The following is a 26,217-nucleotide window of genomic DNA, read 5'->3' as shown; positions in this document are numbered from 1 at the left end:
ATCTGCAGTGAGAACGTTCATGCGTTTGAAGTTCATTAGTCTCATCTAATCACCGAATCTGAATAGATGATTCACTGGGTAATCATTGAAGGGTATGGGATATTAATCATCACATTCTCTTAACCACTGGGCTTTTTCCAACTGGGCAGAAGAGCCATTTCCAGTGTTGCTACACCTAATGGTTGCTTCTTTCTCCTCTCCTTCCTCCTCACCTCCCCCACCCCAGTCTGCTTTAGTTTTCTGCAGCTCACCCCCTAGAAGAGTTTTTTTTTCCTCAAAAGAACGTTTTGAATAAAATATGTTTATTTGTATCAAAAGATATTTAAATTTACGAAGGAGGCCATGCCTGACATCTCCAAAAGGAAGCGGAGAATGAATTGAAGCAATTATCTAGATAATTCAAGCAAAACCTCCCACCACAGTTTTTACCGTAATTATTTGGAAATTTTAGGGAGAATGGAGTTATTTTCAGCTGAAGAGTTTGGATAATTGCTCCAATATTTCACTTCGTGTATGTCGCTTGTGTCATAATCAACCCAGCCTGCAGGTCCTGAGGGTTGGTTAGAAGCCACCCTCTCCAAGTGGAAGATTGTTGAAATTGCTGCTGGGTTGCTTTCACATTTCTGTTTGAAATGCTGCTGGAATGCTGTTTTATAGAAATGCTTGTTACCGCCATGTGTTTCCAAATGAATAGCCTGTCAATTTGCTTATTGAAAATATATGACCTTCCAGAACATGCATCCTTTTCAGACTTTGTTACCACTTGAGGTCTGAAATGGAATCTAGTTTTCATGTGCAAAATAGTTTCCTCTTTGAACTTTTGATTTAAAGTGTAGTTACTTCCCCTCTCTGGAAACTGTGCCATTCCCATCCCTTTATGCTTGAACTGAAAGTGTTCTACCAACCACTCAATAGACAGAAAAATTAAGCCAAAGATTCAGGACCACTTTCTTTTAGACACCTTGCCACAACAGCGTCTTCTTTTTTTCTTACAATTAGGAGCCAACCTGTGAGCCCTCTCCTAAGAGACCCAGAGGAAGACCTAAAGGCAGCAAAAACAAGAGTCCTTCCAAAGCAGCTCAAAAGGTGGGATTTTTAAAGTCAAGCTCTCCTGATTTCATCCATGACTTACTGGCGCCCTCCTGTAATTTTCCCATTCTAAATCCACACCCAAGGAGCCGGCCCAACTGGGTCACCCAAGACTCATTTCCTACAGTTAACATTAGTTAGAAGAGAATTAACCTTTTTTTTTTTTTCTAAGCAGATGTTTAGCATACCAAGTTCATGGAGATGCTTAGAGTGTTTATTTGTAAAGTAAATACCAAATAATAAAATGAAGGTGTGGCTAAGGAGGTAAAGGGAAAATAACACAGTAGGTAAGAGTTATAAAATAGTTAAAAACAAACCCAAACTGTGAGTTTTGCTGGGGGATGACATTTTCGCCATTTCTTCTATAAAATAGTAGACACACGCTTACTTTATGCTTCTTTATATGACTGCTACACACCAAGTGCCTCTATTAAAGTGTAGTATTTTGCCAGAAAGATGCTACTGAAAAACAGTTGTCAATATTAAAACCTGAAAGGTGATTACTAAGAATATAATTTAATTTATAATAAACCTGCCATATAGTTTGTCATAATTTCGAAAAAGCCTTTCCATCAAATGAATACTCTGAATTGGACAATGAGAAGTTACTTTACAAAAAAAAAAAGCAAAATATTTGACTCACTTAATCTATAGTTTTGGGCAGGACAAGACACGGTCAAGTGTAAGGTTCAGTGTTTTCTTAGTACATTTTAAAGTATAGCTTAAAATAGCTGCATGTTGGTTGTTTTTGAGCTAGCCAAGAGTCAAACTTGGGTCAGTGCATCTATGTACAGAAGGGAAGACGAATACAAAAGTCACTTTTATGGTTTTATAAATAAGTTGGAAAAAAGTTTCTTCATTTTGTCTGTAGGCTTATGTAGAAGTAGAAAACAAAAGCTTGAAAATTAGCAGAAAACTTTGATATATCTTTTTAGTAGATTTTAGTACAGCATTTTACCATATTTGTTTAAGTGGACTGTATATTCTCATCTTTTTGGAATTAATGTTTTGGGTGATTTTTCCATGTAACTGTGGGCATTAATCATATTAAATATGATAGTTTACAGTGTGTAGTGCACTGCCATAGCAACTGGTGATACATATAAAATTATTTAGGAGGGAGCTATGAGCTCTTATCTGTTTTGTTTCCACAGTTTTGAATGGAGTTAAAGGAACAAACTTCCCATGCATTTAAACTGAAGTGCCATTCTCGGAGTTTAGATTTCATTGTGATTCACATTTAATCAACAGGCTTTTACGTAGCATTCGATAACCTTTTTATTAAAAAATGCCCATGGATAAGCTGGTATTCTTAATATGAATATTTTTCCTATTTTGTCCCAGTCTAACTGGTTTGTAAATTAATACAAAAGGACTAATTTTATCAAGTAGTTTTCTTTGTATTGCATAAGTATGCAGTTTATACAACTTAATTATCTGAGAAGATGGGAAAGAAATATCATGGTAGGTATGTAACAAACCCCAAAGCTGTGATACAGCTGCTTTGAAAAATTCATCATGTGGTATCCCCCAGGAAAAAAAAAGTCATTAAATCCTACCATAAGTCAATTACTTAAAAGTTAATACATAAAAGGTTACTCTCTAGTACTCATTGTATTACATTTTTTGAATAAGAGTTAGAAATGATCCCACCACATTCTCTTTATTTAAAAAAAAAATCACCGCTGGGCACAAATTCTGAAGGGGAAAAAGAATGGAAATCTTTTTTAAAGGACTTACGCCTGATTTAACCACCTACAACAAGACGTTATCTATTGCTCAGGAAGGTTTATTTTTACTGACTTTACTGAAAGGTGTTTACAAATGACCTCTTTCATCTTCTTGATGTACTGTTATAATTTCCAAAAGAGAAATAAGTTTTCTTTTACTCAAAGCAGCTCTCTGAAATCTCATTCTCCCATACACAATTGTTTCATACAATTTTGTTAGAAAAGTTCCTTTTCCAATAAAGTGAATAAATACATTTGCCATAACATGACTGTTATTTTTCTTCAGTTTTATAAATTACGCTTCATTTGGAGAGGATAATACTTTGCAAAATAATGAATGACATTGATGAATTGTTCATGGCATGTGTTAACAAAGTATTTCACATTCAAATCAGTGTTTATTGAGTATGCTACTACCCTATATTAACATGATGATTGAACATATACTTGTTTGTCAAGCATGTGTTGTATTCTCAAAATATAGTCTTTTAAATGCAAATATTTTAGAAATTGTTATATTGCTCATAATATGTAAGATAAACATGTCCTGCTAGACTGACCAGGATATGGGAAGTCTTCTGTAATTTAATAAATGGGGTATTTTCCGGAAAACTGAGATACATCACAATGAAAAATGTGTTTCAAAAACTGGTAAGTATGTGAGAGAAAAAAGAAAACTCTGTAAATGTATTGGGGATGTACCATCCACTGAAATCTTGATGATATTATGTGTTTAAAATTTCTTGCTGCTTACAAACTGTGTTTGGACTCTGTAACTGGCCTTGGGGCATTTAAAAACAAACCTGCTTGCTAGGAAATTAACAGTGTGAAATTTGACAATGCATGCAGAAAAGATAATTATTTCTCAGTCCACTTAGACTGCTTGCAAATCTGTTCCCAGGGAGGGTCATTATGTGGTAATTCTAACCATTCCTGAGAACACCAATCCTACTGTTGAAAATCTGTCCCTGAATTAGTTTCATATCATTGAATGAATAAAATTAATCATAGGCTGTTTTCCAAACTATATAACTTATCCAATGTATGTGTGTATGTTTAACTTCTTATGTATGTGTTTACCCTTTTAACTTGAGATATTTGTTTGACCAATTATCTCTCAATTCCCTGTTTGTTGTGTTTTTTTTCATGGCTGCGCTGGATGGAAATACTTTGTGTTTTGATGTCTCCCATGTTAAGGGAGAAGGAAGATACACTCTTCTTTATGAAATTGTTCAGGGTTTTGCTGTTCCTTTTTCTTCATCAGAAAGCACTGGAGGGAGCTGTCCCTAATTCTTCAGTGTTAATAATCATGTCACATCAGCCTTAAGTTTCAAGCCTATCTCATTCAAGTGTTGTTAGAAAATTTTTTCCTAAATTTTCATGAAATTTTGATCAAATGAGTATAGAAAAAAAGTCACATGCATGAGATAGCTTCATGTCATAGCTTTGCTTGACCTTCATTTGCGTGTGTGTGTGTGTGTAATGTCCAAACCCAGAGAACAAAATGCAGAATGAAAATCTTGTGTAGGTGAAGTATGTATATTTTCGATTCTGTGGTCAGAATATTTGCTTTCTGTTTTCAATTTGCCCTTAGAAGAAGGTCTGATATCAACTGGATCCTCTACAGACAGGGCTGTGCTCCTCCTACTCATGGGGCAGTCCTACAATGTAATTGGTTTTCAGTAAGATATTACTGCCAGCCATCACAAACAATTTAGGAAGAGGGGATGTGAGTTTTACTCATTCCTTCAGATGAATCAGAGCATAGCTGCTGAGTGAGGACAGAGTTTTCATTAGACTGTAGCAGTGTAGTTGGAGTGACCAAAGGCATGATGGAAGCTAAGTCAGGGATAGAAGATAACAGAAGTTTTACAGAGCCTATGGTTTCTACAGTACTAGTGGGATTCAACATGGTTTCTCTATGTTTAATGGGCATTTGAGTTCCATTGTGGAATTCAGGTCCCTTTTTGAGTATACAAATGAATTTAAGCATGTGGGATTAAGTAAAGCCCAACTGTTATCTCTTCATTGTCTTGATTCTTTTAGACTAACTTGGTTAAAATTTTGAGTTGTTTATTATTATAATTGTTGTGCTTAACTTTACTAGAGAATTACTAAGACTTACCCACTGACATCCGTGAATTCTTTCTGGTGAGTCATCATAGATTATGACCCCATATGGAAGAGTCAGATGCATATGAATTATTTTCTGGAGTAATTGGATTTCAGGAAACCCTAAAGTTCTAAGTCTCCAGAAACTATCATCTTCTGAACTCTTTCATCAAAAGTTCCTCATCGTTTTGACTGACCTCCATTTCTATCTCATTTCTATCTCAATGTCTCAAGGGATCATTTTGCTTAAGAGATTGAATATATGAGATTGCTATTGTATTACATTTCTGCTCTTTCTTAACAATAGATACTGAAGGATACTTTATTTCATTTAAATCTTCAAAACTGTCTTGTCTCATTAGCTGACTTTCTGTAGTTTCTACAGCACATTTTGAAACCACATTGCTAGACACAAGAGTAGAAACTGAATTTTATTATCCTAGATTTGGAAGATTTTAGTTACGATTTTTAAAAATTATGCCAACTAGGAGAGCAAGGTGAATAGAGACCTGACTACATTTTAAGACTGTGGTTGATTGTTATATTACTTTAATATACCGAACAGTTTTTTTTAAAGATTTATTTATTTTTTATCAGAAAAGCAGATATACAGAGAGGAGGAGAGACAGATAGGAAGGTTCACTCCCCAAGTGGCTGCAATGGCTGGAGCTGAACTGATCCAAAGCCAGGAGCCAAGAGCTTCTTTCGAGTCTCCCACACAGATGAAGGGTCCCAAGGCTTTGGGCTGTCCTTGATTGCTTTCCCAGGCCACAAGCAGGGAGTTGGATGGGAAGCTGGGCTGCCAGGATTAGAACTGGCACCCATATGGGATGCCGGTGAATTCAAGGTGAGGTCTTTAACCACTAGGCTATTGCGCCCAGCTTGAACAGTTTTTAATGGCATACTCTGCTAGATTTCAATTAGGAGTAGTAAAGACATTTTTTTAAAAAGAAAAAGATTTTATTTATTTTTACTGAAAAGGAAGATTTTTGTAGAGAGAGAAAAAGAGAGAAGAAGACACAGAGAGAGGTCTTCCATCCACTGTTTCACTCCCTATATGGCTGCAATGGCAGAAGCCATGTAGATCTTAAGTCAGGAGCCAGGAGCTCCCCCTTAAGCCCTACCCTATTCAGATATCTCATCTCCCATGTGGGAGAGCAGTGATCCAAGGACATAGCCATCCTTCACTGCCCTCGCAGGACACAAAGAGGGTACTGGTTGCAACTGGAGGAGCAGGGACTAGAACCAACGTCTACATGGGATGCCACTGCTAAAGGAGGTAAATCAATTTGCTATGCCACCAGGCCAGGCCCCAAGACATTCTCTTATATAGGATAATATAGGAAACAGTTTGCTTAGAAGATAACTCCTGCTAACTCTTAGTCATTGCTATTAGTCTTTGTAATCATAAATGAGATAGAAGGAAGACTTAGAGGAGGAGAGTTGCATCTTTTGAAATTGATAGCCTCTATTTGTCATTTTGGTATTGGTTTTAATTTGTGGATTTTTATGCTTCCTTTTGAAAATAGAGAGTGAGAGAAATTTGTAATATCTATTCGACATTTGAAAAATGGATCCACCCCAAACTGAAAAACTCATAAGACCATGCTATCAAAAGAGTAAAATTGGAACTTATTTAATACCTGATCTGATTGGGTGATCCAGTTGATTTCGATGCCAGCCTACTCTGATTCACACTGTTTATAGTTTTCCAAAAAGCATATAAAAAAATAAAATGTGATTTTGTAGACTTTAGTTAGCTCTGAATACTCTTGGGTCCATCAGCTATTAGTCCTACTGGAGGAAAAAAAATCAAACACCTGAAAACAAAATAAAAACATGCCACAGATATCTTACTAGCTCTTTTTTGTTGTTGTTCAGATGCATGGATTGACTGGAGTAAGGAAGCTCTGGATTCCATGTAACATCTAGTACGGTCCACATAAGATATGATGAGAGCATTCAGAAAAGCAAAAATTTAACAGCTGTCTAAATTTGATCCTGAAACGAGAAATTTTAATTGCTAGAACTTTTAATTGCTAGTCTCTGCTTTTGTCCAAGTCGGTAAGAGAGTTGAAAATATTTTATTTTTTAACTTCCCATTTGACTATCACCATAGAAAGTATATTTTTGCTTTTTAAACTATCTCATGAGGATTTTATTTTATATTGAATTCTCTTACCAAAGAACTGATCCTTTATCACTGTAAAATCAGTCTGATTTTTGTGAACTAGAACAGGTTCAACGTAATCTTCCATGAAGCTAGAAACAGAGGATGCAATAGCTGCCTTAATTAAGTAAGAAAATGCTCAGAAATCAGAGTCGGTCAGTGTTTTTCTTAAGCGTATCATTTTTAGATAACAAGAAAGAGAAAAAAAAATGTGGTTGAGTACCTACCAAATGCCATAACTTGTCAGGTACCTTATTTATAGGAAAGAGCTTCCAAAAGTTTATTAAAAATGTCATCATCATCATTTAAAAAAGTGGTTATCTTTAAATCCTGCTTTCCACAAACTTTCTGAAGCATCCTGGTACATTAGCTCCTTTAATCTTGTGAGTTGGCACTGTGGTTTTAGTGCCACTAATGAGAGAAAACTGACTCAGATATAAATTCTGAAAAGTTCAACGCCAAGGTCTAGTAGATGGTGGCACTAGGGTTTGGAGTCAACTTTGATTCTAAATGTATACCCTTTCCACAACTATAACTATTCTATGGATAGCAGACTTCAGAAAATATGTTTCTGGTATCCATTGATCTGAAATGCAGCTGGAATTTAGCTTTTGAGAAACTCTTGGCAAATGACCATGGGATTAAAAAGGCAGTGGCAACCAAGGTGTGCCTTCTGCAACTGATGTCCACAGACGTCTCAATAAACCATAGGCTGTGCCCTTGGGAATTTGCTAATCCTGAAGTTTCCATGTTTGTTAAATAAGAAAGCTAGATGAAACAAGTTTTAAATGTTTACCAGGCTCCACAATTCTGATGGTGAAAGGGAACTAAGACACACATAGGGAGTGCTATGAAAAAAGATTGAGCATGCATTTTAATATTCTTTGCACTCAAATAAACCTCTAATTCAATTTTCCATGAACCATTTGAAACCTCATGGTATAATATAAATACTAATTCCTAGCTTCCCTGCCACTTTCCTTCCTGATATATTTACTAGATGAATTACCTTTCCCTCCCTCCCTCCGTTCTTTCCTTCCTTCCTTCCTTCCTTCCTTCCTTCCTTCCTTCCTTCCTTCCTTCCTTCCTTCCTTCCTTCCTTCCTTCCTTCCTTTCTCTCTCATTCTCTCTCCCTCTCTCTGTCTTTTGTTGCCCTTTAAGAGTCTAGACTACCAGAACTCAAAGAAGAAATGCATTTCACATTTAGCATGCCTCCCAATTCCCATCAAGCTGTCCTAAGCATGTGGTTACATTAACTATATAGTTCGGAATCTAAACCTTGAAAAGGAAATAAAATCTTTAAGTAAAGGCAAGCAAAGAAGAAATAGCATTTTTAAAAAGATGAGTATTGTGAATATTAGCTTAATCATGCTGTTAGTAGCCTGACATTACACAGAATTATAAAAGCACTCCCTTTTCTTCTTGTACATATGAAATCTATGAAACTTAGAAGTAGTCATGTCTCAATTATATATGAGTTTGTAGTATAGAACCCAATTCTATTCCAGCAAAAGAAAATCAAATATATACTCTTACAGAATTACACATGTTGATATATTAGAACAAAACATGTCCCCTAAATGTTTTGTTTTGTCTTTGTTGAAAAAAGAGCATTAAACTCAGGAAAAAAATGTTAAAGCCAATGTTTTCCAATATGTAAAAATCCTGGACCTATGCTGGCTTACAAATTAAAATCCTAGCTTGTTTTGCAGCCTTTGTGGAGTTTGATTAGAATGATTAAATAACATGGGTTTTAAAGAGCAATGATAACCTCCCAGATGGATGCCACAAAGCACAGCTAATGTATTTTTTCTAGATGTAGTCTCAGGAGAAGGTTTCAGCTTACATGTAATACTGGCCTCAGCCACCAAGGAGCAAACTTGCTTTTAACAAGTTGAAGTGATAATCGTGATATTTTGCCCTTCAGTTAATGGTGCGAATTTAATTTCTCAATAGGCTTTTTGTACATGAGATGATCATTTAGAAGTCATCTTACTTGCAGGTTTCTTTCTCTCTATTTGAGAGATTTGTTTTCTCTGACTTTGAAAAGAAGAACCCTTTCAGAAGAAAACTCTCTCTCTTCAATAGGTTTCAGTAGTGCCCAGATCACATCATGGTTCCTGAAACATAACAAGTGCAGAGAAAAAACCTGGGGGCAGCTCCATTAGCCTTGAAGGTCAACAATCTGCTCTCCCCAACCCCACCAGTCAACATCATTGCCATCAGAAAAATTTGTGTCTTTCAGGTTTGTGCAGTTAGTTGCAGGATGAATTGTAGAATCTAACAGTTGCTCCCAAAGATTCAGTCAGATATTGCCTCCATGCTAGGAAGTTTTGTTCTCCCATGATTCACTATGCATTAGCCAGAGCAGTTCCTCAAAGCTTCATGTAGTATTGGAATTGGAATATTTGCACTGTCAGAATCTTTTTTGAGACTGGACTGAATTCAAGGGGGACTTTTCCTATGAGCTTCCATCTTGTTAGAAGATGGGGAAAGACAAAACAGGCAAAACAAACCAATTAAGCACCTTTTTTGTGATGGGCATATCCACAGCCTCCAGTGTCTTCTCCCAGGAAAGTGTTTCCATTAAGAAGAACAGGTATTTGAAGCTAAACTTTCTAGAGGAGAGGGGAGTGTGTGTTCCATTCAGCATATCGTGCTCTGTTCAGGAGACAACACTGAGAGATGGTGTGGTTTTACTGACCACATCTTGCTCTCACTGAACTACTTTATTCATGCCATTATGACTGATCCTGACCATCAGGGTTTCTGGTATCATTGAGAAGTAGCAAGCTTCCATTCAGGGTGCCTAAATCTGAGTGCTGGAGAGGCAACCAGGTTTACCTTTGCTCTGAATCAGGAATATTGGCTACAGCAATGACAATGGTCACCTCCTGAGGTGTTTTTCTATGGTAGTGAATACGAGGCAGTTTTTAGAACCTAACTGAAAAAGGTTCCAAATCTTACCTTTCAATGAATTATTTACCTAACCTATCTAGGAGAATTAATCCTGCAAAAAAGAAAAATAATAATAATACCCACTTACTGAGGCAGCTTTAAGGATTAAAGTAACACATCTGATTAAGTTAGTACAGCCCCTGAGTTACTTTAAATGCTCAGTAAATGCAAGTTGACACTGCAGTTATGTGGAGCTAAGGCTAACTAATGAGATCTATTGGGTAATGAAATCAGCCCAAAAGAAATATTATTTAATGAGATATCTTGTAGTCTGTGATATCTGTCATCTATCTATCATTATCATTTATGTTCACTTACTGTTACCAAGTAAATTGAGGAGAGAAAGAGGAGTTTTATTTCTCAGTGGTGCCAGATGAAACATGCTATTTTGGTGTCACTGTGCCATGTACCTGTTGACTAGTAACCCAGAAAACACAAGAAAACGGAAAACAAATTATCCTGGGTTAGGTGCCTGAATTCTTGTGTTAATGTGGCCTTGGGATAATTAGCATATGCAGAACAATATGGATAAATTTTCTTTATACTGAAAAACATAATCATGTGTATTTACAGGTGTGTGTGTGTGTGTGTGTGTGTGTGTGTGTGTGTGTGTGTGTGTGTGTTGGCAGACCTGGGAATTAGAGTAGGGTGACAAATACAGAGAAAAGGCTAATGCTTTATCCAAAATGTTAAGATCTGATCCAAGCAGGAAACAAAACCCTTTGATGTCATAACAAGCTTGTGTAAAGTAAAATAAGAAAACACACTCTCCAGATGAAATAGAATGATATCAGCTCCTTAGAGTACCAATTATTGTTATTAATGTATATTTGCAGAAATATTATTTTTAGGCATCCATGAGGGCGAATCATGATTCCTGCCACCTCTTTTTAACTTTTTCTGTGATATTAGGTAAACTGACTGACGGCTGATTGCTTTTGGCATGAAACAGGAACTTAACCGTGGAGAAAAGAGTTGCTTATGATTAGCGACGTGGATGTTATTTGCAAATTTAAATCAATATTTCCACATTGACTTTTGTACTTTTTTATACAATGCAGAAATAAAATTTCATTATGTAAGAAACATTAATTTTCTAAAATATTAATTGGTATACTTAGGAAATATCAGGATAATTTTTAAAATTAGGAACAGAAAAAATAAAAAGAAAGAAAAGTAGCTTCAAAAAAATATTTTCCGTGCACTGCAGATGCCATTTCTCTAGGGCATTCTTTTAGGGAACGGAGTTACATTTTTACATCATGCAGTAAAAAGCAAAGAAGCAGAATGGGATCCAAAATGTAGAAAAAGATGACCCTTAATGGGAATATAGCTGCTAAGACACTTCTGATACTTTGTCTGCAAACTAGAATTTTCTTACTTGAAATTTGTCCCTGGGCACTGTACTTTTAAATAGTGTCAGGTAGCAAACCAGTTGACTTCCTTTTTTATTTTGCAGAAAGCAGAAGCCACTGGAGAAAAACGGCCAAGAGGCAGACCCAGGAAATGGGTGAGTTAGAACATGTTGTTTATGATTTTTGCTTAAAAAAAAAAGAGATTTGATTTTTAAATGAAAAAGGAAAGTTTTATTTCACCAATTACAAGAATCTGTAACTTCTTTTATTTTTATTATTGCTTTCTGATACAGTGTAGTTGATGCTGGGGTCTCCCTTCCCCTTCTCCCAAGTTCCTTCCCTTCCCTTCTGTTCTCCCCTCCAGTCTCACAAGGGGTGTTTTTCATGAATTTTCCCAAGTCCATCATGCTGCCACTGGAGTATCTCCCAACCATGTAGGAGGCTGTTGTGAGTTCATTTCAGTATCCCAGGACCCTAATGAAGGTATAATGATGACTAGATCTTTAACTCTGATTTGATGAATCTTTGAAAAGTTTTAAGGCAAATGACAGATTATCACCAATGCTAACCATCAGACTCCGTGCATTTACTCTGAGAACTTTCTTTTCTTAAAGGCGACTTCATTTTAATATTTCCTATCAGCATCAAAATGTTCCTGTTCTTTGAAGGGGCTAACAATGAAATGACTGATTCAGTGGGTGGAGTAATTAAGGTTAAAGGGTATCATTAAACCTTGAAAGTTGCTAGCAAATGGTAGCAAAATTAGCATGAAAGGTATATGAGATAGCTTTTAATCTTTCTCCTTTTTTCCTTCCTTCTTTCCTTCCCTCTCCTTTCCTCTTTTTTTCCCTCCCTCTCTTCCTTCCTTCTTTCCCTTCTCTCTCTCCCCTCTCTCTGTCTGTCTCTCATTCTTTGTTTCAAATGTTATGGATGATTTTGCGGTTGCTGCTTTCTTTTTCACATTGCTTTGACTAGCAAATAAAGATCTAACTTCCAGTTGTTCTTGGTTCCTTCAATGGCCACACTGCGTGCTCTGACATGAGACAACTGCACCCATCCGAGTGTGCTAGATCCTGTAGGCACAGAATTCCTGCACCCTCTGAGCCCAGCAGTTCAGACATTGCTGAAGAGTTTTGCTCATTTTAGCACTTGAATCTTTACATTCTTGTTTTCACATTACCCACAGTCTTTTGGCCCATATCACCTACTGACAGAAGAGAAAACTAAAAATAAATAAAACCATTCTGAAGGGTGCAGAAGGCACCTTCTGCCCCGGTTGTCATGGCAGGGGTGGGTGCAGGGAGGTGGTGTCCCTGGCTTTCTTCCTCTTTTCTCTGATCGACTTTTTTTGCTCCATCTTCTTTCAAAAATTTCCCCCTGCTATTCTGGATTGTATTTTCTTGTTACTTTGCTATTCCTTTTACTTCTACAGTTCTGCATCACTTTTCTATTTATACTTTGGTGTTGCCTTTCATTTAATTTATTCATCTTGTTGATTTTTTTTCCCTCTGCTCAACATTTCTTAGCATAAGGGAACAAGGGTGATCTTTAGATTAAAAACATCTCTGTTACAGAGTAACCTTGTAGTAAGAAGATTTAATTCCACCTTCTGTTCCATAAATGAATTCTCTGAAGTCCACCCCTTGTATGCTGATCATCTGGCCTGAGCTTGATTACCTTTAATATTAGGGAACTCACTAGCCCTTAAGGCTGCCTTTCTTTCCCTCAGAAGCCATGAACATTGGAGTAGTCTTACACCTGACTCCTGTATCTCTTGGACTCCTGTAACTTTTGCCGCTGTTTCTTGGTCTCCCTCCTGGGAAGATACAGAATAATTGTTTTCACTTTGATTCATGACAGCCCTTCTTATATCTGAGGACAATTAACACATACTCTTTGTTCTGGTCTCTGGATTGAATATCTTTAATCCTTTCATTTTCTCCATAAAGAAGTGTGCTTGTTATTTTTTCCTAAGTGTTTGTTTTTTAATCTTTTGAAATATATCACCCAGAACTAAGTATCATATTCCAGGTGTGGGTTCCATAAGCAATGGGTTTATCACCTCCCTTGTTGTACGTATGGTTCCAGTTATTTCTTTCTGCTTAATCAATTACTTCAAAACCTGATAGTGTAGGGAAAAAATTTGTTATGCTTATGGATGCTTTGCGTTTCAAATATGATCAACACAGGGGGAAAGGTCTGTTTCTGCTCCAAGGATTTCTGGGATCACCACTGCAAGAATTCACTGGGATTTAACACTTGGGGTCTAAATCTGGAGACTTTGGATCCTGGAGGCCTGATAGGATTGGCTGCAAGTCTAGGCGTGATTGTGGATGTCCCCAGACAACTCACACAGGACCTATGAAATTTGTTGGCCTCAGTGGAGTCATCTGTTTTATGTGCAATCAAAGCACCCAGGGAGAGTGTGCTGGTGACTGAAGAGGAAGCTGAAGTCAAAAAGTTCTACTTCCGTTGTATCCTGGTGAGCACACTGGTGACTAAATTGATGATGACATCAGTCGTCTGCCATTTTCTTAGCATCAGAACTCTGAAACAACATCCATCCAATTGAACTCATCAGTAAGACAAACCTATATAACCTTCCCAATAGGAAAGGTAATAGAAAATAGATTTAACTATTTGAATTTCTGGGATTGCTATGACTAAAGGAAATAAATGGTAAAAAGATACAATAAAACTTTACCAGAAACATAGCCTCTAACTCTTCTGCCTTTCAGCTCTTTCACCTTTGGGCTAGCCTGTGTTACCAGTTTCAGTCCATGGTCACATTTATATCCTATACTCCTAAGGTTTTCCACTGGCCAACGGATGGATTACAATCTCCTTAGTACCTCCTTGCACCCCAGTTTTTATTATCACCATTGATTCCCACTACTCTTCCTCTGACAGCCAATGTTTTAGCCAAGCTGATAAAATAAACAATACGTAAAGGAGCCTTATGATTTTTTTTTCTTAATAGGTTCTTGTTAATTTGGGGTGAGAGGGGTCTGGATTTCAGGTATCAGATCTTCATGCTGGGTAAGCCGGCCATGTGTGAAGGCATCCACCATAAAAATTCTAGCCTCTCTGGAACTAGCTGGATCCTCACTGACTCTCCTAGTTTCTGATTTTTACTGGCTGCCAGCATGGAAAATACCATGTGACCAATTGTTACAAGGCCTTGATTTGGTCCCCAAAGAAGAGTTCATCTGCTTAGAAAAGGAAACAAAAGGAAACTGTGTGTTTTTTTCTCGACAGTGTGTTTCCTCTTTGCTTGCCTATCTTCTGTTGGGTAGACTGCAGCCAGTCACAGCAAGACAGTCTGTTCAATGGCTTGTACTAAAGAAATAAATCATTGCATTTTTCCATAGGAAATGGGCTTGCACTTTATAGAAAGTTCAGTTCTTTCCAACAGTGTCATTCATTGATTTCCTTGAGCTAAGGACCTATTTTTGAACTGAAATTACTAGATATATGTTTTAGAAGCCTCCTTTGCTCTTGTTTTAATTTTTTTTTATTTAAAAATATGTCCTGTAAATCTTATAGATTCGTGCAACACATTCTGAAAAAAAGTGCTAGTGCTGGAACCCTCTCCACTTGCGTAGTTAGGGCCAGTACCTAATAGGTTAATCAGACATTGATTAACCACAAATCTGTGGGTATAGAATGAGACTTTCATCAGTGATGGCTGTAGAATGGAGCATTGGCTAACTCAGGTTAGTTAGTTGCATTTAATTAACAGCACTTTTACTCTTCATTTTCCTTTGTCTTCCACTCCCACTCCTTGTATTAAGTGACAGATCTGTTATTTTGGCCAGATCATCTGGATTTTCATTTGTGGGTTTATATGTGTGTAAAGGGTAGGAGGTACAGAAAGGAGAGAGAAGTGGGGCTTAATTTTTCTTCTGCCTATTTTTCTTTGTTTAAAGCTCATAATCTAGACTCAGATGGCTTAGGTTCAAGCCCAAGCCATCTCCTGGCTATCAAGCAAATTGTACAACCTTTTTAAAAGATCCAGATATACTTCTCATATGAATTTAAAAATCTTTTGACGATTAAGTGAAGTTATGCACGAAAGGATTTAATAAAGGTAATGACACATAGTAAATCCTCAAAAGATGTTAGGAAATATGATTGGTTTCACTTTATACTTTCATATTGTTATCAACCATAGCCTATGTTTTAATTTCTTATGCTGTAGTTACTCATGGGGAGAAGTTATGACTCAGACTAAATAAGTATCCTGAGTTATACCATGTCTTCAGTATTTCTATGCTGAACTATCAAGTTTAAGAATTAATTTATTTGCAAGGGAAAGTTTTATATTGCACTTGCAAAGCATTCTTCAAAGGAGGTTCAGTATTGTGTATTGTTCATCAACTTGAAAAAGTGGTATTTCTGCTCTGCATCAAGTATACAAATGCCACAAGGTGCTTGTTCTCAGAATTTCTACTAGCCAGTTCTTCCAGTCGGAATCAGGCATTTAATACTCACGTTCTAAAATTTTTGCTTCAGAAAGGTGCTCCTCACATAAGTAGTCTAGCCATGAAATATTTGGAAAAACAGTTTTAGTGTGATGGAGCTAAAACTTAAGAATACAATGAAATAAGGAAGGTATTAATGTTACATATGAAGTGCTCCTTCCAGATATTGTATGCTGAAGCAGCCAGTGTTTTTGGAAGAAAGGCAGTAAGGACCAAATAATGATTAGTGAGCTTAGGCAATGCTTCCTGGTGTTGTGCTTTCTAGAAATGTCTATGAAAAAGGAAGTTAGCAATTGGAGGAAAAATATTCCCCAATATTAATTGATGGCTCAATGGGAAAAATATCATTCTGGCTGGCTGAAGGAGTGGGTGTGGAAACTTCTCTTGTGTTGGTCATTAAAAGTTCATAGCAATTCCCAGCTATTTTCTGGGACTGCTGATTTTCTCATTTGTTAACAGGATGTTACAGCATGTGAATTTCAAAGTATGCATTTTCATTTTAGCTCTTATGGGGGGGTAGTTGTCTTTTATTAGAGAGTCTCTGATACACAGGGAAGTGATGTAATTTCATTTGTCAGTGAAACATACACGATTTTAGAGAGACAACAAGGGCTTTTTGTTTTTTTGGTTTTCAGAAACACAGAAATTTAAATGATGATTTGAGGACTGAGTAGGAGGAAGTAACTCAGAATAAAACCCACTACAACTAGCTAAATTCAAACGCCTTGATTTTCTTCTAAAGATCCCAGCATTCATATATTGAAAAACCTGGAAATCTAATTTTGCAACTAAAGCATTAGGTTTTCATTTCCACTACTTTTTCTCTCCAGATGTTTGTTACTTAAAACAAAACAAAATAAAACAAAACAACCAAAAAACCCCTTTGGGCCATTGGAATTTAATACTCGCCTTGTTCCAGCTGAAGTATATGTAAAGGGATATTCAGTAATGCACATTCCCAACAATTTTAACCTTGTGCTTAGATTAGAAGTGGGAAGAAATGACTTGATAGAAAGATAAAAACTATCTGGTAATGAGCAGTGAAGGTGAAATCATTTTCCTTTGGAAATGTATCAATAACATGCTTTAAAAACAGGAGATAATCTCATTGAATGCTTAGTAATTACACAGGAATTTTCAAATGCATATGATGCACTTCAAACTGGTAAGTAAGATTTTCTGAAATGGTCTCTTTCTTTGACGTATGTTGCGATTAAAAACAGAATACCAAAGGATGGGGAAGGAGTGGCTTGAGCTTGCTGAAATAGCTTACTGCAAAGCCCACTACAATGGTTTAAAAGATTCAACATGAAAACACTAAGAAGTCACACCCAGAAAACAAGAATTGGACTTGATCATTGTTGAGTGTGGACTCCAGATTAATCCCTTTTTGTTTGTTTTTAACATTGAAGTGCTATTTTTGAGTCATTGAAAATGATTATTTTAATAAGTCTGTAAAGTGAAGCCTTTAAATAGAGTTTCATCATTTATACTGTGCAGTCATCCAGTTCAGTTGGGTGTGGTCAACCTATACCAGACTCATTCAAGTTTGCAAAGACAAGGACTGTAGATTGCATAACTTAGGTGCCACAAAGCCTTGTGATCTAATTAAACTGTAATCAAGGAAGGATATGGTATTCTCTTACTGATGGAAGAGTGGAAAATGCTAGAAAGAATTCAGGAAAGAGTCAGATGAGTGTCTTGTTTCTCTATATGATGTACTCAGATCCATGACCATTGGCTAAGAAAGTCATCTGAATTTCACTTTAATAAAATGACTGATATTTCAGAATTCAATGGCAGTTTTTAAAAAGATTTAGCTATTTTTTTTTTCAGAAAGGCATATTTTAGAAGACACAGAGAGAAGACCTTCCATCCACTGGTTCCTCCCTTAGTAGCCACAATGACTGGAGCTGAGCCTACCTGAAGCTAGGAACCAAAGCTTCTTCTGGGTCTCCCATGTGTGTGAAGGGTCCTAAGGCTTTGGGCTAGGAAGCTGGATGGGAAGTGGTGCAGCCGACACACATAGAGCAGCCTGCGCCCATATAGGATTCCAGAGCATTCAAGGCAAGGATTTATCCGTCACCCTGGGTCCTCAATGGTAATTTTATATAACAGAAAAACCTAAGCAGGACTTTTATTGTATCATATACTATGCTCTCATACATATGTTTACTTCTACTCATGCAAAATTAAATATTTTTAGAAGGCTATACATATTTGTAAGAATAAGAAATCTTTATGTTGTATGTAAGTAAAACCAGTATGCTGCACATTTATATTGTTATTATTATTATTTTTATTTGGGAGTAGGGGGACAGGTGAGCAGGCAAATGAATAGTCCGAGAAAATATTTTTGTTCTGTCTTTAAGGGTAAAGTTCTTTGTTTTAGGACAAAAAAATAGGTCAAAGAATGCTTGATTCCAAACTTTTCAATATTTGGCACAGATATCTAATTACTATTGGCAAATTCGCAATCCAGCAGGATTAAATCAAACCAGTTCTCAAAATGGAACTAGTACCTCTGCATTTTATGAGCTGAATGCCTTTGGGCAGGTTGCTTAACTTACTCATGCATTTTCTCATGTTTAAGTACCTGACAGGAACGTTTTGTCCACAGCTATTGGCTGCCAAGCACTGATGGTTGTAAAATACAAAAACTGTTATTGCCACCCCAGCTCCATCATACAGGGACTGGTTGTGGAGTTTATAGATGCTCCAGCGTCCTGTCCCCTTTACTTTGTTTTTCTGGCTCCCCCCTGCTGCCTGCCCTTTGGCCATTTCACTGCTCATTAGCGCCTCCACCAGATGGCGGGCAGGATTGGGAACAGAGGGTCAGCTCTGGTAAAAGACTTGATGGGAGGGAGCTGGGAGTAACGGGCGACAGAAGGTTTTTAGATTATCTGTTGATGTGATGTATCCAACCTGGAAGCTTCAAAGAATCTGTCCTTAGGGATAATTCAATGCAGTCATGACACTGACATGTATTTTCATTAGTTATAAACATAATTGTATATGTGAGTGAATTGCATATTTTTCTGAATACTATAGTCAATAAGACCCTATATTTGTTTTTTTCTGGTTATTGGTAAGTGATTGCAGAGTAAGTTCAGTCTAGCAAGTCATTCACCCACATTCACATTCTGAGGAACTACATTGAATCTTTTTTTTATTGGGCTTCCTTGGGGAAAGATGATTCTTCTTAAATTCAAGTTAAGTGAGATTGTGGTGCTGAACTGGGTCCCCTTTGGGTGTAGAAAGGTTATGTAGATAACCATAACCAAGAGAAGTTCATGTTACCACTTTGTACTGAGGTTTCTTTTTTCCCTCAAAGTTTTGTTTGTTTATTTGATAAACAAAAAGATGTGGTGGGTGAGAGAAGAAGAGGGAGCTGGAGAAGGGAGAGAGATCTCATCTGTTGGTTCCACTCTTCTGCTGTCTGCAATAGCTGGGCTGGGCTGAGGCTGGAGCTGGCAGTCAGGAACTCATTCCAAGTCTATCATACAGGTGGTAGGTGCTACTAAAGCCATCACTGCTGTCTCCCAGGTTTCACATTAGCAGGAAAGTGGGAACAGAGCTAAGAATCAAACCCAGGCACTCTTACGTGGAATGTACTGTAGTTTTAATGCATTCATCTAGAGGATATGTCGTGGAGTCCTTCTATGCGTGCTGTGTCCTATGGAAGGCTTAGCATGCAAGAGGAGCAACAGCGATTGAGACAAAGACTACTTAAACACCTTCGTGTTCACCTGTGTGTTTGCTATTTTCAACTTTGGCTGGATCATGTAAACCCCAGGACTTCAGTTTTGTGGTTTTTCCATTTGTCTAAGCATTTGGTGAATACCTGCTAGCAGTGTTAATAATCAAGCCCTGTGCTAGGTCCTAGTGGTGTGGAGACCACCATGAGACATGGCGCTGCCCTTCCAGAGCTTAGTTTGGGAACCCTAAGAAGAAATTGATGCCTACTAGGGTAGCTGTTCTGCACTTCAGATGGGGAGAGAATCAATTAAGATGAACTTTTCAAATATTTTGAGCCCTTTAGGATTCCAGATTTTCTACACAAATAATTATACTGCTTTCCGAATAATAAAAACACTGTTGCACCATTATTTGAATGTGTCTATACATGATGTAGGAGTTAGTTGTACCTTGTGGGCTTGGGGTTACCTGCTCCCCTTATTAATATGTCAAATATATGTTTGGCAAAATAATGAGTCATATTTTATCTGGTTAAATTAGACTTCAAAAGGTCAGAGTTTAGTGGTCAGATGCAGGTTTCACGGAGTTGTGGGGCTGGGGAAGCAATGACAAGAGATCATAATAATTCTGTTGGAGTCACCACCTCAACACATGCTGATGAACAGTTCTAGATCGCAGCAGTGCTGAATATATACATAGTGGAAAGAATGAGGAATTTCCTTTGGTGTGTATAAGCACAGTCTTTGGGGTTTTTGGTTGGTTGGTAAGTTTGGTTTAGTTTCTAGTTGCAAATAGGCATTTGAATCACATCTTTTGCCTTTTTTTTTTTTTCGCCCTGATCTGATGGCTGTGTTTTTCAAGAGACTGCACTAGGTTTAAAACACAACCCATAGGCATCAAAGCAGTGTTTGCAATAATTTCAAAACCCAGCTATGTCTTCCCAGTTAGGAAGTAAGCTCCTAGCTACTATCAGCCAGACTCCCAATGCCTCCCCTCTATTGGTGTTTCCATTCTCTCATTCCTGCTTCTCAAAAATAGACTGTCACCCTGTGCCTTAAAAGAACTTTGTCACAGCTTTGTATCATTGGCAACAAAAACCTTCATGGTCAATCATCACAAAATAAAATTTTTAGGGTAGCTTCTTAATTTTTCCTACAAATAATATTTATGTTAATGGTCTATTTATGTTCAATTTCTTAATTCTAGTGCTAAAATGAAAAAAGAGGGAAATCAGTTAACTGTTTCTGTGACTTCTTTCAAGGGCTTTTGAAGCACTTAGAGTGACACACTAAGGCATTAAGCTGGCCAATGAGGGATTCTTTAAAGAAAAACATTGAAACACAGGCTTATTCCACCACAGGAATAAGTAATTCACAGTTGGAATAACATAGGTAGCAATGCTGCATAACTTCCAAGTTTAAGCATTAACATTACCAATAAAGGAAGTGCAGGTTTACCAAGTTCCCAGACAACTCAAATACTTTCAGTCCTGCGGGAGCTACTTGCTACAGGAAGCACCAAAGCCCAGGGAGGCGAGAAAACTCTGTGGGAGGAACATGGATTCATAAGATTATAGCTGATAGCATTTGATAAAGAACCATTTGTTTGGTGGCCTCTTATTATGTTTTCAATGATTCTGATGTCAGAGGAGACATATACCACCCAAGTGGTGTCAGAAGCTGATCCTGCAGTATAATTTTCTTATTACAGGGCCTCTGTCCCTACAGTTTCTTTGTTCAGGTGAAGCTTCAGGGCTTCTCTAAGTTCTCTAATGGAAAGTTTGCACCTCATCAGGCCCACTTTGCAGCTGATTGATCTTGGGGGGTGGAGTTGGAATGTATGGATATGGTTGTCTCTGTGGTCCCCCACTCTTGAGAGACTGACATTTGTGACACAGAATATGTACCTTATGAGTTTGAAAGAAAGGCTGAAATAGCAATACATCATGATACTGCCTACTCTATACTTTTGCACTCTCCTGTGTTCTTACTAAAGCTTACATTTTTCTTTCAGGAGTAAATAGAGTGTGGTTTGATTTCTCCATTCCTTTTTCTTACCTTGGGTCCCAGAATTTGTACATGTAGTCAATGAAAACTATCTCATTCCCAATTCTGATTCACTCTTTATCCTTCCTTTCATATAAATCCATGCCAGAGAGTTTAACAGTATTCTTTTGGATATGTCACTTACAGATTGTTCACCAGAGTGTCCAAGTGGTAGCCTTCAGTGGCAGCCTGCTTATTTTGAGGGCATTAAAATTTGCCAATGAATCAGCCAAGTTTACAATTTTTGCTTTTTATCCTGCTTAGATCATTTTAAACTAGTTAAAATCCAGAGTTTTATAAACAATATAATGGTGACTTTGTCTAATATGCAATTGTTTTGTTGCTGAACCTCTAATGGCACTGGCTAAAAATTGCGGTGTTTTTAATAGTTAATATCAGTAGAAATAACTGTGACTATTATTCTCTTCTGCTAACTATGATAGAACAAGTGAGTTCCTTTACTCGTTATTGCATTAGTGGGACAGTCAGTGCACATAGGTTATTTAGCATGAGTGGGTTTTTCTTCCCCCAATCACAGGATGAAGAATTCTCTTTCGAGTGAAAATGAATTTTTCTAAAAACAAAGCAGAAAACCGCCCACACATAACTCCTTTGTGTTTGAGGTTGTAGCATTCAGAATTACTGTGTGTTAGTCTTTTAAGCAAATATGTTATAATAAACATTCAGACCCCTACTTGAGAAGCAGGCATTTTTATATCCATAAGAAAAACAGAACTTTTCATTTCTGTGAAAATTTGAGTGTTTTTTTTTTTTGTAGAGGAGGGGTTGTGGGGATTATTAATTTTCACTTTTGAATCAAAGAGATATTTGAATCTGAGAAAATGTTTAGGTTCATTTACTTGTTGGCATGAAATTTTCTGGGAGAAAATGATCCTTGTGGGTATGAAAATAGCCATCTAGGAAGGAGACTTCATGTGCACCCTTAATAATGGTTTCCAAATTTAATCGTATTTCCTGTAACAGGAGGGTCTTCATATAGTCAACATAAATTTCTCCATATATGGTACTCAGTCCATTTCCTCCTGTCATGCTCTTAATGGTGATAGAGAACATCTGCTGTGTTTTTAAAATAAATCTTTCTACTTGAGGTAGTGTGGAGTGTGCATGCACTGGGTCCTAACAGATCTGGTTTGGATGTGGGCCTTATCACTCACTAAACATGGGCCTTTGTTGCCCCTCGCAGCCTAAATTTCTTCTTTAATAAAATGAGGTTGGTAATACCTTCTTTGTAGTGTTAGCTAAAGTGACAAGGGTCTACTGAATGTGAAAAAAATATGGTGCCTCGTTTCATTATTATTATGATCTGGGAGATTGTATCAGGTCAGTTTTCTTTTTTCCACAATGACATTCAATGATCTCTCTGCTTTATTTTTCCAACTCACTGAAAAGTTCTACATGAGGCTTCAGATATGGCAGATGGAATGCTCACTTTGCAAATGGAAGGTCTAGCTGACTTGCTTTCCAACTTAGTGAGTTTCTAACTTTGTGAGGTTGGATAGACCGCTTAACATTCTTACGCCTGTTGGTATCTATACAAAATGCAAATAGTAATCATCATCTCTGTCTTCCTTCTTGGATTGCAGTCAGGATTACATAAGATCAATATTTAAAATTCAATACTTCCTAATAGGGCAATGAAAATTAGTTTCATATATATATATACGCATATATATGTATATGAAGCCTAGCACCTGATATGGGATGCAGACATCTACCTTAGCTGCTGTGCCAAACATCTGTCCCTGGCTTTAACTTCTAAAACTTAGCTCATTGTCTTCAGCCTCACACTCATCCTTCATAACAGTTGTGAGACATTTACTCTTTTTCATTTCTGTAATAACTGGTAGGCCAAAATGGACAACTTTCAGATATATTACAGATGCAAACCTGAAACATTTCCAGTGTTGAAGTATTGATGTACTGGTGTTCAGAGATGCTGAGTAAACAAGCAGGTGGACATCTAAATGGGAGGAACAAGATTACATTATCCAGCATAGGGAGATAAGCAGAAGAAATCTCTGGTGAGTGACTCGAGAGAGGAAGATTGTAAAATTGCTTCTCTTAAGATGATAAGTTCTAAGAGAAGGTTGTGGTGAAATGCGTTGGGATGAAAAGGGAACTTTGGGATGTGAGAATAATCTATAGCAGAAGTGACTGTGTGTGCTGCAATGATGCCTATCAGGAAGGGATGCTGGTTATGTCTGCAGAGGTACATTCCAACGAGAGGGTGGGTGGTGACTGGGAATGCAATGTTACAGAACAATAGCAGGAAAGTTGAGTGCCCCAGCTGGGAAGGCTGAAGCATAAAGAATGAGACCACTGAAGTTGGCGAAACAAGAAAGTGGGATGGATATAGTCATGAGCAAATGAATGCTTACATGGTCATTGATTTTATACTTTAAATCTATGAATTTTATAGCAGAGTTTAACAGAAGGAAGGACTATCCCCCTAAATGGTAACCCTTCTCGCCTCAATTCAGTTTTGCTTCATGTTTAATTATGGAGCTGAAAAATGCATAATTTAACGTGGAATTTAATAGAATTGCCCTGCTAATTCTTAACATACTTTAGTATTCTAATCAAACCAGCTCCGGTGATCCACTTGTCTGTGTGGGATTTGTAGGTGTTGGTTTCCTGAGCCCCTTTCCTCCATAGCTGCCTTTGACCTTAGTTACTAACTCACAGTCAGTGATTCTGAGCGGGCAGAGTGGTAGTGTGATGTCATGTCTGGGGCATGAGACTGTATCCTCACCACAGTTAGATTCCACCCTTCCTGGTCTAGGCAGCTCAATGCGTAGTTCCTGGAGCACGATGAACACTCAATAAATTCAGTTGCTTTTCCTGTCTCACTCTGAATCTTAAATATAAATGACCAAATTCGAGGAGGCCACCCTTGCATTCAATTTCCAACTAAACACAGTAGAGGGGCCCTTACATTAATTCAGAAAATATGACTGCACCAAATTTACAAATTGACTTCCCATGTTGTGATTCACAATCAAATCTCTTGGGGGGGGTGGTAAATGAGTTTAACTTAATGCAAACATTTTTAGGTATATAATATAGTGATATCTGAAAGTATTTTTTTATTAAAAATATGGATGGATTTACAAATTTGAGATATTCTTCATCCCACTTATGCTGTTTGTCACTGACCAACAACTCCATGCTCCATGAGAGGAAGGCACCCCACATGTTCTCCAAATCTTATAAACCTCCAGGAGAAAAAATCCTCATGGGAAAAACCTCAAGCTAAAAAAGATAAAATAACTCATGTTTTTTTAGTACAAAAAGTGTTCTTTCCTTTTCTTTCTCTAGTAGACAGAAAAATTAAACTCTCTTTTTTGCTTCCTTTCTCCTTTACTCCAGGTTCAAGCAAATGTATTTTTATCTTTTGATTGTGATAATTGTAGTCCCACAAAAAAGTTGAAGGAAATTAGAAAACACAAGAGAACTGTCACACTCCCAACCTTGTAAAGCTATCATACAATGTTTCAGCTCTTAGCACAGTCCCCTGAGCTAATCCAAATGTCTTATTTGTGTATGTCTGTGTGTGTGTGAATGTGTGAAACAAGTTCACGCAATAGGTACGTGCAGCCCCCACTAGAGACAGTGCCTTTTAAAGCTGCTGGTTGCTTGGATGTACTCAGCACATTCACATGTTAGCTGATATTAACAAGTCTTCTCCCTTGAACGTCCTAGAGCTTTGCGTAGCTGTAGGAAATGGGATAGGAATGAGTGAAGTGTAATTCTGGCCCACAGTTCCTGTCCTTGGCTATGCAGTTACTGTTTCACTCTCCCTCATTATAAAGTGCTGGCTGTCTAGGAAAAATCGTAAGTGGGCTTGGCACACAGCTAATTACTTGCCTGGAGTAACTTATGCTTTTGTACTGCAGTATGAGTTCTGCCAATTTCAGAGGCCAGGAAGCAAAGAGTTGGCTTAGAAATCTAACACACCTGCTTTTCCTGAGGTCACAAACAACATACCTATTTGAGTACCTATTGTCTCTTTAGTCCTGAAATTGTATATAAATACTTTTTGCTCCTAGAAATTTCTTGCTTTTGAATGTCCATGAGGGCAGATATTCGTTGAAAAGACTGTTCTTACTGGGGAAATTATGTCTTGGCTCTTTGGTTTTGTCTCTAGAAGAACAATAACAGAACCCTGTCATGATGGCAAGGAATATCCACAGTTGAAAATTCTCTGTAGCATAGGTTCACCACTTGAAAATAAAAATTGGAACTGTCACACACACACACACCAAAGCCATGTTGGGAAACCAGCACTGGACAAATAGACAACCCATTTCTCCATCTCAGTACTTCAATCTTGTGCTCCACGGTGAGAAAAGCTAACCTTTCATATTACTCAGACTACGAACATGAAAATGGAGAGTGATGAAGGTTTATTGTGCCTAACTCATCAATCCTGACATCTCAGCATTTGGTTAGATGATGAAGATGATGATGATGACAGTGAAGATGTTTGAACAAAAGAATATAAATATGTGCATGGTGGAGCTTTTCAAATAGTGTATTCACTGGATTTGAATC

The 26,217-nt window shown here is 37.4% G+C and overlaps 1 protein-coding gene across 1 annotated transcript in view; it reads left to right on the top strand.

The window, feature by feature from the left end:
• Positions 1-26,217, top strand: part of HMGA2 (high mobility group AT-hook 2) — a 119,794-nt gene that overhangs the window by 1,764 nt on the left and 91,813 nt on the right. Inside the window, exons 2-3 of the mRNA XM_040982288.1 lie at positions 1,000-1,086; positions 11,519-11,569. Of these exons, the coding sequence (XP_040838222.1) occupies positions 1,000-1,086; positions 11,519-11,569 (138 nt within the window). The remainder of the gene's footprint in view (positions 1-999; positions 1,087-11,518; positions 11,570-26,217) is intronic.

The sequence above is a fragment of the Ochotona curzoniae genome, unplaced genomic scaffold, assembly GCF_017591425.1.
Source record: "Ochotona curzoniae isolate NIBS_2020 unplaced genomic scaffold, NIBS_Ocur_1.0 contig_1014, whole genome shotgun sequence".
NCBI lineage: Eukaryota > Metazoa > Chordata > Mammalia > Lagomorpha > Ochotonidae > Ochotona > Ochotona curzoniae.
Note: the sequence above shows the minus strand (reverse complement) of the source record. Positions and strands in the feature narration are given on the sequence as shown.